This window comes from Arachis ipaensis, chromosome B04 (genome assembly GCF_000816755.2).
Source record: "Arachis ipaensis cultivar K30076 chromosome B04, Araip1.1, whole genome shotgun sequence".
In the NCBI taxonomy this organism is placed as follows: Eukaryota; Viridiplantae; Streptophyta; class Magnoliopsida; order Fabales; family Fabaceae; genus Arachis; species Arachis ipaensis.
The window spans coordinates 2,485,173-2,498,039 of NC_029788.2; the positions used below are offsets into that span (position 1 = coordinate 2,485,173).

The 12,867-nt window shown below is 37.2% G+C and overlaps 2 protein-coding genes across 2 annotated transcripts in view; both read left to right on the plus strand.

The window, feature by feature from the left end:
• On the plus strand, positions 3,849-6,101 carry LOC107635794. The gene is made up of 6 exons (XM_016339360.1): positions 3,849-3,909; positions 4,022-4,293; positions 4,447-4,658; positions 4,767-5,041; positions 5,133-5,557; positions 6,060-6,101. The coding sequence occupies exons 1-6, from the start codon at positions 3,849-3,851 to the stop codon at positions 6,099-6,101; spliced, it is 1,287 nt and encodes a 428-aa protein (XP_016194846.1).
• LOC107638246 (probable acyl-activating enzyme 16, chloroplastic) overlaps positions 7,947-12,867 on the plus strand; it is a gene marked incomplete in the record, with an annotated part of 12,665 nt that continues 7,744 nt past the window's right edge. The window contains 7 exon segments of the mRNA XM_021120417.1: positions 7,947-8,325; positions 8,744-8,758; positions 8,857-9,048; positions 9,901-10,015; positions 10,758-10,845; positions 11,630-11,841; positions 12,164-12,282. Coding sequence (XP_020976076.1) covers positions 8,191-8,325; positions 8,744-8,758; positions 8,857-9,048; positions 9,901-10,015; positions 10,758-10,845; positions 11,630-11,841; positions 12,164-12,282 — 876 coding nt within the window.

Here is a 12,867-nt window from a genome sequence, read left to right on the forward strand (position 1 = left end):
CACGCTTAACGGTATGATGACGTGTTCGTCAGCGACATAGGACATGCTGACGTGGATGGTTATGGCACATATCACAATGCTATTTTTGTCATGTGTCGAATTATGTCACGTGTCATCTACTATGTCATCATTATATATGCACCAATTTGGTCCCTTATTTTGCACCAAATGACTCATTTTAGTCTCTAAAATTGAATGTCGTGTACCAAATTAGTCCCTTCATAAGTTTTTTCTCTTTTTTTTTTTGTAAATTTAAAATTTTTTAATAAATTTTTAACTAATAATTTTAACTTATATCATTAAAGCACATGTTAGCTAAATTCAAAATTTTATTATTGCCTCTTTGTTTATTTGTATCTGTTTTAATACTGTTCAAGTCATGGTTACAATAAGTGTTTATATTAATTAATAGTGTACTATATGAAAAGGCCGTCTAGCTAAATTATAGATAAAATGAATTCTTATAATCGACTGTATAAATCTATCTTATTAATTTAGTCAGAAGTCAATTATATGGAGAATGGACATTCTTAAAACAGATGAGAATAATAAATTTATATTAGTTAACAAGTGCCTTGTCAAGTATTCTTAAAATATTTATTAAGGTGTTAAATATTAAATAGTTTGTATTAAGAAATATTATTATACTCTTAATTTACACTCTTTACTAAATCAATATTAAACTTGTGAAAAGATAAAATAAAAATTAGTATATTTAAAAATATTAAAAAAATTTAATTTATAAAAAAAAGAGAAAAAACTGATGAAGGGACTAATTTTGTGCACGACATTTAATTTCAGGGACCAATTTAGTGCATATGTAATGATGACATAGTAAATGATACATGGGCAAATAATATTGATGATTTGATGAGAAGAAGTGATGAAAAGTGGTGCGAGATGAGAAGGACGGTGTGGAGCAAGAAAAAGTTAAAGTTCCAGGATTAAATGGAGTCCAAAATCAAATGTTACCATGTCACCTAATTGTTAGAGCATCCAGCGTGGTAAGATTTTGTCATTTCAACACTTCATTTGCTAATACATTGCCAAAAAAGATTGAGAAACTAAATTGATGCCTGAACCTGAATCTGGAGGACCACTATAGTAAATTTTGAATTTCGAAGAACAAAATGAATAATTATACTAATTTCAAGGACCAAAAATAGAGATTTACTCATCTTATCCCACTTAATCTAATAACTATTGTCAAAAGCCTGTAAGCTACAATCAAAGAGAAAGCGTATGTTCATCCTGGAAACCATGAGAAAGTGTCTGCTCGCTCTATAATCGTCGTTGGTGGGGAATTGAACTTCGGAACTCTATTTGCATTATGTTGCTATTGCCTTCAATGTCGTGATCTTCACCGTCACCATTTATTGTGGTCTAACTATTTGTGGTGCACAAACGAGCAGCGTCTTTAGTGAGGGAGTGCTTAGACAGTGATGGAACTTGAGGACAGAACATGAGTGCTGTGATGGTGGCGATTGTCTTTCTCTGATATGAGAATCCGTTCCATGGACTCCATTTGCTTGTCGTTGCTGCTTTCACAGAGAGGAGTCTTGGTCGTTGTAACCCACACATCAGAAAGTAATAACTAGGCCGGCTCGTTGTTAAAGAAGACCAAAACATGCAAACAAAAACCCTCGTCAATTGTGGATTAGTCTTTAGACGTAACTCAGAGAGTAAAGTACCAATTCGGTCCTTGTCCATTTCTCCGAATGACAATGCGACCCTTAACCAAAAACACGATCCATTTCGGTCCCTGACCCTGTGCTCCATCTGCCAACGCGGTCCATTTGTCACTTTCACGGTGAAAACTCGACGGAAATTGCTGACGTGTGTAGGCGAGTGGATGACATGGATGGCTTGGGTGGTTACGTGGAAGATGGAAGCCCACGTGGATAGGTGAAATGGACAGGGTCCTTTCTGTCCTCGTCCACAACACAAAAACGCCATCGTTTTGAGGTTTTCAAGTGTCGTTTGGTTTCGCGCCTTATATGTTATCCCCTAAAGACCCCTTGACCCTCTAACCCAATTACATTCTAAACCCTAGCACATAACTCTCTTCTCCATCAAGGCAGGGGTGAGTGGTGAAAAGCTTGGTGACAAGGTTGCTGACGAAGCTTCTGACGGAGACGTAGACGGTTGTTGGACGGCGCTGTTGACGGAAGTTGGACGGTTCGCCACACAGCACTGATTGCTAAGGTTGGTGTCGCTACTGTCTCTTTCACTGTTTTGCTTGTGTGTGGTCTTCATTCTACAATTGTTGTTTGCATTCAGCCGTGGGGGGTAGAGAGAGGTTAAAATATTGTTTCTGTTGCCATATCTTAGGAGTTTTATGTATTTAAATAAGATGGAAGTGTAGAGATGTGTTAAAAAATTATTGAAAGTTGGAACAGATTATTAGGATTGTCTGTTTAAATTGATGTAAGATTGAAGAAACTGTGTTGCATGTTTAAATTTTTGAATTAGGAGTTAACAAAATTTTTTTGCACTTTTTCAGATGTCTGAATGTCTGGTAACCCCTGTGTTTCACCATGGGGGAATTTCAATAAGGACAATGAAGGAATTCTTAGCTACATGCATGAAAAAGTTCATAGGTGGCCACCAATGGATGTTGACCTGATTAATTACTTTGATTGGTTGCTTTGTTTAAAGAGTTAGGCTACGTGGAGTTTAAGACAATGTACTAGTGTGATATGACTGCCTCTGATATGGAATCTGGACTTCATGTCATTCACGGGGATAAAGAAAATAATGAACTAAGCGAGGGTATTAATAAAAATAGGCATACAGATGAATTTTACATCAACTTTGGTCATCCTGTAGACTTGCCAAAGGTAGTTGGTGATGGGGTTGGGAAGGAAGTTGTGATTTCTAGTGATGGCATTTTCCTTAAGTCATCATCATCTTCCTCGGATGATGGATACGAAAGCGCTAAGGTTGAGGCTTATAAGCCGCCTCCTCCTGGTTATGAGTCTGATGACAATGGGAGTAATGACAGTTTGAATAAGAAGAAGAACAAGTAGAAGACTCGAGTTAAGGAAAGGATGTCACCTAAATGAAGAAATAAAACTGGTGTGGCTAAGAAGAAAGGGACTAAGTCAGCTAAGGATGAGCCAAAGATGTCCCTTAAAACAGCTAAGAAAAAGGCTAGTAGGAAATACTCTGGTGCTAGGAGAAAACATGTGCTAAAGGAGGGGCTTGGTAAGCAAGGTATGCAGGGGGAGAATAGTGGGCCTAGACCAGAGCTTGGAGGCCCAAGAAGCTCCAAAGAACATGGGCCTACTGGAGGGGATGCAACAAATGCTGTTGATGGAGCTGAAGATCATGTACCAGACCCAACTACAACAGAGCTGGATAGTGAATATGAGAAACCTTATGAGTATGAAAGTGAGGTGTTCAATAGTCCAGTTTCATCTGGAGATGAGGGTAAAACAGCCTATGACACTTTTGATGAGGACACTAAATATGGTGAGGTCCAATTTAAGGTTGGACAATTGTTCCCCACTATGGAATCATTCAAGAAAGCCTTGAAAGATTATTTTGTGCACGAGGGTAAAGATGTTTTATACATTAAGAATGAGTATTTGAGAGTGAAGGCAGCTTGTGCAGGTGAAGAATGTCCTTGGCTAATTTTTACTTCTTGGAACAGTTCAAAAGGTTGCTTTCAGATCAAGACTCTTTACAATGAACACAATTGTGGACGGGATTTTGTTAGCAACTTGGCTGATAGAGCATGAGTGACTGATAAGTTAGTTAAGAAGCTCTTCACAAAGCCTGACCTGAAGCTAGGTGCAGCTAGGGATCACATGATAGATGAATACAATGTGAAAATCAATCCCAGAATGGTAGCTAGAGCATTGAAGGTTTTGCGAGAGAGGTTGTCATTAGGAGTGAAAAGGCATAGTATGGAAAGACACGCGATTGATTACCTTATGGAATTGCATAGAAGTAACCCAGGATCAACTACCTTGATGGAAGTAATTCCCCAACCTGAATCCCTGCCACTATTCGATAGGTTATACATTAGTTTGGATGCCTGCAAGAAAGGGGTTTAAGGAGGGATGTAAGCCACTAATAGGGTTGGATGGCTGCTTCTTGAAGGGTCGTTATGGTGGGCAGCTTCTAAGTGCGGTGGGACAAGACGCAAATAACCACTTCTATGTCATTGCATATACAGTGGTCCCGAATGAATGCAAGGACACATGGAAGTGGTTTTTTACGTTACTGAAAGAAGACTTGGGTGAAGTTCCACAACATGGGTGGAACTTTATTTCTGACCAACAAAAAGTAAGTTTCTTCAGTTAACAACTACACTTTCTTATTTTAACTTAATTACATGTTCTGTCAAATGTTACATAATTGTTGTAGTGGTTGTAGCTAGAAGTTGAGTTTACTTTTTATTTAATTAAACACAATGCTATTATTTACGAATCTGCATAGGGTTTGGAGTTGGCAATGAAGGAAGTGAACCCTACTGTCCATCACCGAAACTGCGTTCTTCATATTTGGAAGAACTTTATAAAACATTTTAAGGATGAACAAACAAATCGGATGGTATGGGAGTGCTCTCGTTGTACAACATTTCAAGAATTCAGCAGTGCCATGGAGAAATTAAAAAAACTGAATGAGGGAGCTTGGGAGTATCTACAGAGGTTTGACCCGGGTGTGTGGTGCAAGACCCATTTTAGCCATGGGCCCAAGGTTGACAACATAACGAACAATATGTGTAAGGTGTAGAACACCAAGATTGTTGAATACAGGAAGAAGCCAATTATGTCGATGTGTGGAGACTTGAGGTGTTACATCATGAAGAAAAGGGCTATGCACAAGAAGAGACTGGAGAACCACATTGGTATCTTGGCCCCTGTGCAGCAGAAGAAGCTTTATCAGTTTATCAAACCCAAGAGTACCAAGTGGAGAGCAATCTGGGCTGGTGATTCTGATAGAATACTGTTTGAAGTTCATATGCAAAGGCATATGGTTGGAGTAAACTTACAAAGCAGGACATCTACCTACAATGTGTGGCAGCTAACTGGTATACAATTCATCTTCTTATATGGCTGGCCTATTTAATAAATGTAAAGTCTTTAAATACTTGATATTTTGTTTACATAATTTGTGTACAGGCATGTATTGCAGACATGCGGTTGCAACCATGGCTAAGAAGATGGGGTTGAAGCCAGAGAATTTTGTGCATAAATGGTTCACAATGGATGCTATCAGACCAGCCTACTCACACTGCATTAATCCAGTTAACAGTGAAGAATACTGGACCCCAACTGATTCACCACAGCCACTACCTCCCCAAATTAAGAAAGCTGCTCATCGTTCAAAAATAAAGAGAAAAGTCGATTCTGTGAAGACGGAGATGCATTCCCACAAGGCCAAGAAGACATTCGAGGTGACTTGTAACAAGTGTGGCCAAACGAGTCATTACTACAAAACATGCTCAAATCCACCCAAAGATCCTAATTGGAAGCCTATGACCAAGAAGGAAATGAGGGATTTGAAGAAGTCTGCTCTAGTAGTGGACTCTGCTAGCACCACACAGGTATGGCTTCTTTAGGGTTCGATTTGTCATATCATCAGAATGGTTAAGGATTTAAGTGTCAAGTGATAGGTTGGTCAGGATTTTAATTGTCATTGCAAAAATTGATGAAGCATTTAATTGCCATATCTGTATAACGACCCACACAAAACCAAGTTGGTGAGGAAAATAATCTGAATGCTAGTGTTGAAGGAACTTCTCTGGATCCTGTGGTAAGTAGTTTGTAGGGTTGCTTAGTTTAAATGTGTTCATGAATTTTATTGTTGATTATAGATTGAGATGTATACTATTTATGAATGTAGAAAAAGGCAAAAAAATAAAAAAAGAAGCTACCTAAATCAACACCAAAAGAAGGTACAACAGTGGGACAAGGAGATGAAATTCCTCTTTCACAGTCTGCTCTCCAACCAAAAGTTGTAAGTGACATAATTCACAATTGCATTATAAATAGTAATGTTTTAATCTTATTTTTTGTTTCACATAATGCAATACTGTTGGTTTACAGGTAGCATCTGAGACCCCCAACTTGAATAACCCACCTCCATAAAGGATGAAGCAACCAATTGTTAGGCCACCAATTTCCTCCACCTTTGTTCAAGCTTCTATGATGAATCAGAGTCCTCCAATCATTGGACCTCACTTCAGGCCTTCCACTCCTACCAACACACAAATTCCATCCAACAACGAGATTAATGCTCCTACTGGATCAAAGGTGCATAAACCAAGTCAATAACATGGACTTAGTGCTGAGACAATGGCCGCAGCAACTTCTGGGACCGCATCAAGACTATTCAAGTTCATTCCCACTCCTGGATTTAGGCCTCGTAGGAAGAACTAGAAGTGTAGTCCTATGTTTATATTCCAACAAGTAGATGATGTTTTTTTGATAAACTAGCTTACATACAGCCACAACAAACAGTCTTTTGTTTTCTGTTTTGATAGCCTATGTGAATTAAGGACCTATAATACTCTATTTATCTTTGTGCTGCTAATGTTGGTATAAGGCTGTATGTTGCCCACTTTTGCAGTCACCTTGTGCACAAGATGTTGACATTTGGTAACTGTATGAAGTTGTTAATGTTACATATTACTATTAGTTATTACTAGATTGCTTTTCATGGAATGAAAGAATTAGAGTATAACACATTCTATTTTTTCACACAGTCAATCTTTTCCAAACAAGCAACACAACTATTTCATTTAATAAATTCGGATTTACACTGTTAAGTGATACAACTATTTCAGCAACAGGCCCTTCCAAAACAAAAACAACACCATAGACTTACTATCTGCTATCCAGTTTAACGGAGATAACTTGCAAATACAACTCCAAAGGCAAACACAATAGCCATCAATGGATAACTAAAACCCCTATTACACTTAACGTGCCTAGAATTTTTCATCTGCAACTCTAACCCAGAAACTCTGTCCTCTAGCTTAGTCACTTTCTCCTCCATCGAAATAGCTGCATCCAACAAATGATTTTGCTTTGGATTCCGACCATAAAGACTACCATAATTTATTTGCTCCTCTTCAAACAGTGAAACATATTCATCCAACCATAGAAAATATTTACAATGAGATTCTGCAATCTGCACAGTAAAAAAAGGAAAAACTAGAATTGTAATGAAGAGATGCTTGCTACAGATCTTGGCAGGAAAATGAACATAACTAATTATTTCATACCTTGAAATTTGGGCATCCAAAGAATAGCCTATTAGGGTTCGACTGTGTTGACGACATGAATAGAATTGCATGAATCCCACAATTACATTTCGGGGCAGCGAATATTTTCTTCTTCCTCGCTCTAGCACTACCAACGGAGCTCACAAAAATACTCATACCCTCATCGTTCGACGCATCTCTTCCACTCCCATGATCTCTGCTATTGCTCATGGTGGTATCGGTTTCATACACGAAACAGGGGAGATAGACGACTGGACTCGTCTAATAAAGACGCCTGGAAACCTCAAAACGATGGCGTTTTTGTGTTGTAGACGAGGACAGAAAGGACCTGTCCATTTCACCTAGCCACGTGGGCTTCTATCTTCCACGTAACTACCCAAGCCATCCATGTCATCCACTCGCCTACACGTGTCAGCAATTTGCCAATTTCAGTCGAGTTTTTGCCATAAAAGTGACAGAAGGACCGCGTTGGCAGACAGAGTACAGGATCAGGAACCGAAATAGATCGTGTTTTTTGTTAAGGGTCGCGTTGTCATTCAAAAAAATAGATAGAGACCGAATTGATACTTTACTCTAACTCAGATCTACAATGAATTAATTTTTGTCCTTAGTGAAAAATAAAAAGAAAAAAAAAATCTCATCAATTGTGTGGTCCTTTCGCAACTACCAATATCTTTGGTGGTCTAAACGAAAAAAGTGAAATGTTGAGGGGTCATAAGTCATAACTCATCTGAAAATGGATATCCAGGGGGTCAAGAGCGACAAACCGACAAATCCACTTCTCCACTTTCAAGGCTTACTTCATATCTGTCTCTGTCATATGCAACTCTTCGTATATTCTAGTGTTTCCTACTTTCCTATCTCCAACTGCAACGTCCTTTGCTTCCTTCTTTCTTCTTCCGCCATTTCTTCGGTTTCTTCGCGCATTCTTCTAACTCAAGATTCACAAAATGTCGACGATTCCTTTCACCTATTCCACCCACGCGCTTCCTCTCTTCTATTCTCGCTACAGCACCTACACCTTCGCCAGGATCAAACCTTCTATACGCCGTCGTTTTTGCGTTTACTGCCAAATTGACTCTAAGGTATTTCGTTCTTCCCTGCTTTTCTTTTAACAGTTTTGAGTCAACCTTTCGTACCATTCATGATTTTATTGACTTTTATGATAGCTTTGTTGAGCTTCAAAGTCAATGAAATTTGGTACACATGACTTTAGCTTGCAGGTGTGGAAAATTTGGTACCATGTTGAATTATTTATTTATTTTTTCCCCTTAATATTATAGTATTTTATTTTGTCTCGAACTGGATGGATTTTTTTTCTGGGAAGAGGACGTGGATGCCGATGCAGTAAGTGTGGAGGTTCCTATTCTGATATGAAATTCCACTTGCATATTATCATGATTATTTTCGTGTTGAAAATTGCATTTTCTTTAATCAATATCATAGTAATTTATTCAGGGAGAAACTAGTAATCTCTAAGTAAATTAAATTTGGTATATATAGGTGCGAACGTGCGAGGTAATTCTGGAGATCTAGATTCTGGGGTGTAACTTGCAGTTATTAATTGTCCTGATTATTTGATTTATTTTCTTCCAACTACGAACTTCTCCATGTAGACAAAGGAAGTACAGATAAGAAGGTGCTCCCCTTTACTAGAAAGTTCACTGCTTTCTGTGAATGGCGTGGTGGCCTCGGATGAGTGGAAAGCTATTCCTGACATTTGGAGATCCTCTGCTGAGAAGTATGGTGATAAAGTAGCCTTAATAGATCCATATCATGATCCTCCTTCAACAATGACCTATAAACAGGTAATTTGTTTATTTTGAATAGTTTGCTTCTTCCATATACTGGAAATTTTGGTCATTTGTAGTACTATGTACTTGTGCCCTAGTAGTATTCATTCATAGTCTGAAAAGAAGAGTTTGGTTTTTTTGATGGAATGGTAAAATCTGATTTTGGTTGTGGAAATTGGAATTGATTCATGATTAGAATGTGTAATTTATGGAGGAAGTTCTTTATGGTGATAACCATTTCTTTTGCTAACGATTTGAAAAAGAACTATTAAACATCAACGTTATATTGTCACATCACAAGCCATAGTTTTAGAGGAGCTGTTTAGATTCAAATCTTTCAGTTTTCCTATAAATTTTCTTGCTATCCTTGTAACACTTAACTAGTTGGCTGTTGTTCGTCCATTCTACTCTTACTTTGTTGGTGATTTCCAGATTCTATACTCATAAATAGATTGCCTAAACCAAGAATCTATTATCTTTTCTATAGCAGGTACCTACTTGTCTTTTTTCCCAATGTGTCCATTCAAACACTTTGACCTTCTCATCTCGTCCCACAAGATGTTAGCATTTTCTTGTGCTTCCTCCAAAACCCTTGAGTAGTTGACAATGTTTTTAGACTGGGTTCTCTTACACTATCTAATAACTTCTTAAAGAATATGAATATGATTGTTTTTAATCATAGATTGTTGAATTATATTATGTAATCATATTGATGTTATATAGTGTGAATATATTCCAATTATTAGAGCTATTAGATTGATGTTCATTGTTATTGGTTTCCATTCCTATATTGTGCAATGTAGGAAACTTATCCAAATCATTCTCTATTGTCTTTCTTACATTTCCACTTCATATCAAATGTTTCAGTTGGAGGAAGCAATATTGGATTTTGCCGAAGGCTTGAGAGTTCTTGGAGTAAAACCAGAGGAAAAGATTGCACTTTTTGCTGATAATTCATGTCGCTGGCTTGTAGCAGATCAAGGTGTGTGAACTTTATGTATTCTTTTTTTTTTAGGAGTTCAGCGTTTAGTTTTTATCCACTCTTAGTGTGGTGTTGCTCCTCTTGTTTCTTCAAAAGAAATTTGAAAAAGGAAGGGGAAAAAGAAACTAAACGTGGAAGTATTAACATTTTAAAAGCACAATTTACGAAGTTTTAAATTGATTATTTGTAAATAAGTTATTGTGGAGATGAAAAGCCCATCATTGATTTGACATTGCTTGTTTTGTGAAACTTTCCTTTTTGTTTTTGATTCTGTAAAACGATCACTACTCTTATTTCTATATAAAAATTATCAAGAGGAGTTTTTCATGTTGCTTCTTATGCAGTTGTTATTACCAAAGTTTTCATTTCCGTAGTATTTTATTATTTAGACGATAACAAGGCTAAACACTTCCCTTGCTAGATATTTTTTTGTCATCTTCACTGCTAGATTGCATTTTGATTTGTGTTTAATGAGTGAAATAATGAATTTTTATTTATCGTGTTGGAGTCTATGTTGAGATCAGTGGCAGGCTTATCATATTTAAATACTTAGTCTGTGAGTTCTCAATTAACTTACTTTGTCTGTATTATGATAAGTTGATGGGCAGTGTGAAATATGAATAGGCATGGGGGCATGACTGTGTGTACTCGGTATATATGGGGTCAAGTATTTACAACTCCTAAGGCTAGATGGTTGTAATAATTTTGTTTTTATGACATCCATGCTATGTTTTTAGTCTAGGCATGATGGCAAGTGGAGCAATCAATGTCGTGAGGGGAACAAGATCGTCAATTGAAGAGCTGTTTCAAATATACCAACACTCTGAAAGGTTTGGTTAATACTTCCATGTCCTACAATTTTGAAAATCTGATGTGTCTGTTTCCATGTTAGTATTTATGCTTCATAGTGATTGCATCTTAATTGTATTTCTTGAACACAGGAGTTTTTTTTTCTTTTTTTCCTTCTCTTTTGCCCCTTATTTGCTGAGACCCAAGCTTCCTTCCTTTTTAGGGGGCACAACAAACTTCCCAGTTCACCCAATGATCCCTGTTTGCATCCAAAGCACCATACCATAGAAAGTTCCCCATAATCTTTTGAATTTGCCATGCTCACTGGAATATGGAACAAGGATAAGAAGTATGGTAGAATGTTGGAGAGGCATAGGCCCCTTTCTATAGTCCCAATCGTTTAGATATATTTCAAGATTAGGATCCTAAAAGGAAATAGATCTAGGATTGTCATCCAGCAAAACACCTAGATAAACAAGAGGCCACTCCAAAATAGGACACCTAGCCATAGATGCAAAATCAGAAAGGTCATGAGGAATTATATTAATCTCAGATAAGCAACTGTTGGACATATTGATCTTTAAACCAGAGGATAACTCGAGAAATTGAAAAATAGAGAGAACATTCATAACCCACTCATTTTCCAAGAACAAGATGGAGTCCTTAGCAAACAACAAATGGGAAATTACAGTCCAATATAGTTGTTCTTTAACTATGATGGTGTTTTGCTATTGTTAATGCTTCTTAATTAATTTTATAAATTCTTAAATCTTCTGTATATTTATTGATGATTCGATAGAAAGTGGCTGACTTTGCTGCATTCAGCGTTGCACTAGCTGTGGACACACCTGAAATGTTTAATCGGATTGCAAATTCATTCTATGCAAAGGCTTCCATGAGATATATTATTCTTCTTTGGGGAGACAAATCATCCCTGGTTTGTGAAGGAAACAAGGAGGTGCCAGTCTTCACATTCACAGAAGTCATAGACTTGGGACGTGAGAGTCGCATGGCATTGATTGATTCTCGTGATGGTGGTATGTAGCCTAGATCCTGCTCTAAATCCTACAAACTCTATTTATATTGCTAAAACCTTTTCTTTATTGAGCAAATAAGGCAACACAAGAACCCCAAAACAGTTACTAAACAAGAGTGGGGTTGGGGAGGAAGAAGAAAAATAAACGATAAGAGAGTCTTAGCTAGCAATGACCAGAGAAGTCAAAAGCATAATCTCTCTCTCTCTCTCTCTCTCTCTTTATTTGTTTATTTTTGCGCAAACTTATTGGTCATTCTGTCAATCATCAGAAGGAACCATACTTGGTTTCGGTGGAACTTATCTTCTCTCTGATGTGATTACAGATAATCAATTTAAGTATGAAGCAATTAAGTCTGATGATATTGCTACTCTTGTATACACAAGTGGAACAACTGGAAATCCAAAAGGTGTTATGCTTACTCATCGGAATCTTTTACATCAGGTTTGATTTTCATTCTTTTGTAAAATCCGTTGCAGCAAATCATACTTCTAGATGGGCTATGTAGATGTAGGTTATGTATTAGGGTGTTGATCCCAAAATAGGTTGTGTTTAATTATGCATGAATTATATTTCTTTGTGAAGCATGATTGAGGGATGTTCCATTCGCTGAATATACTTGTGATATGACCCTGGAGTCTAGCTAAAGTTAGGGTTGGGGCAGTCAACACATTATACTGCAACCAACAGACTTTGTATTCAACCCCTCTATCAACACATTATACTGCAACCAACAGACTTTGTATTCAACCCCTCTATCTATCTCTCACCTGCACACAAATACTGTTATCATTGACTCACGTATTGTGCTTTAACGTTAATTATGGTTTTCTTTTTGAGAAGAAAACAGATGTTCTCCTAACGAAAACCTAAACAATGGAGGATAAAAATGTATCCTGCTTTCTGAGTGCTGGAGTCTGTTTTGTTTATTTCATTTACCATGTCGCAGTGATAAGTTTCGCTTGGTTTTATGTGAAGATAATTCTTGCATTGATACTATATTTCATTCTTAATGAATTTCTAGGTTAA

Coding starts and splice junctions, on each gene's coding strand:
- LOC107635794 (XM_016339360.1), top strand. CDS start 3,849: ATGGTAGCTAGAGCATTGAAGGTTTTGCGAGAGAGGTTGTCATTAGGA. Junction 5,042..5,132: donor CAATGTGTGGCAGCTAACTG/GTATACAATTCA, acceptor ATTTGTGTACAG/GCATGTATTGCAGACATGCG. Junction 5,558..6,059: donor ACTCTGCTAGCACCACACAG/GTATGGCTTCTT, acceptor GTTGGTTTACAG/GTAGCATCTGAGACCCCCAA.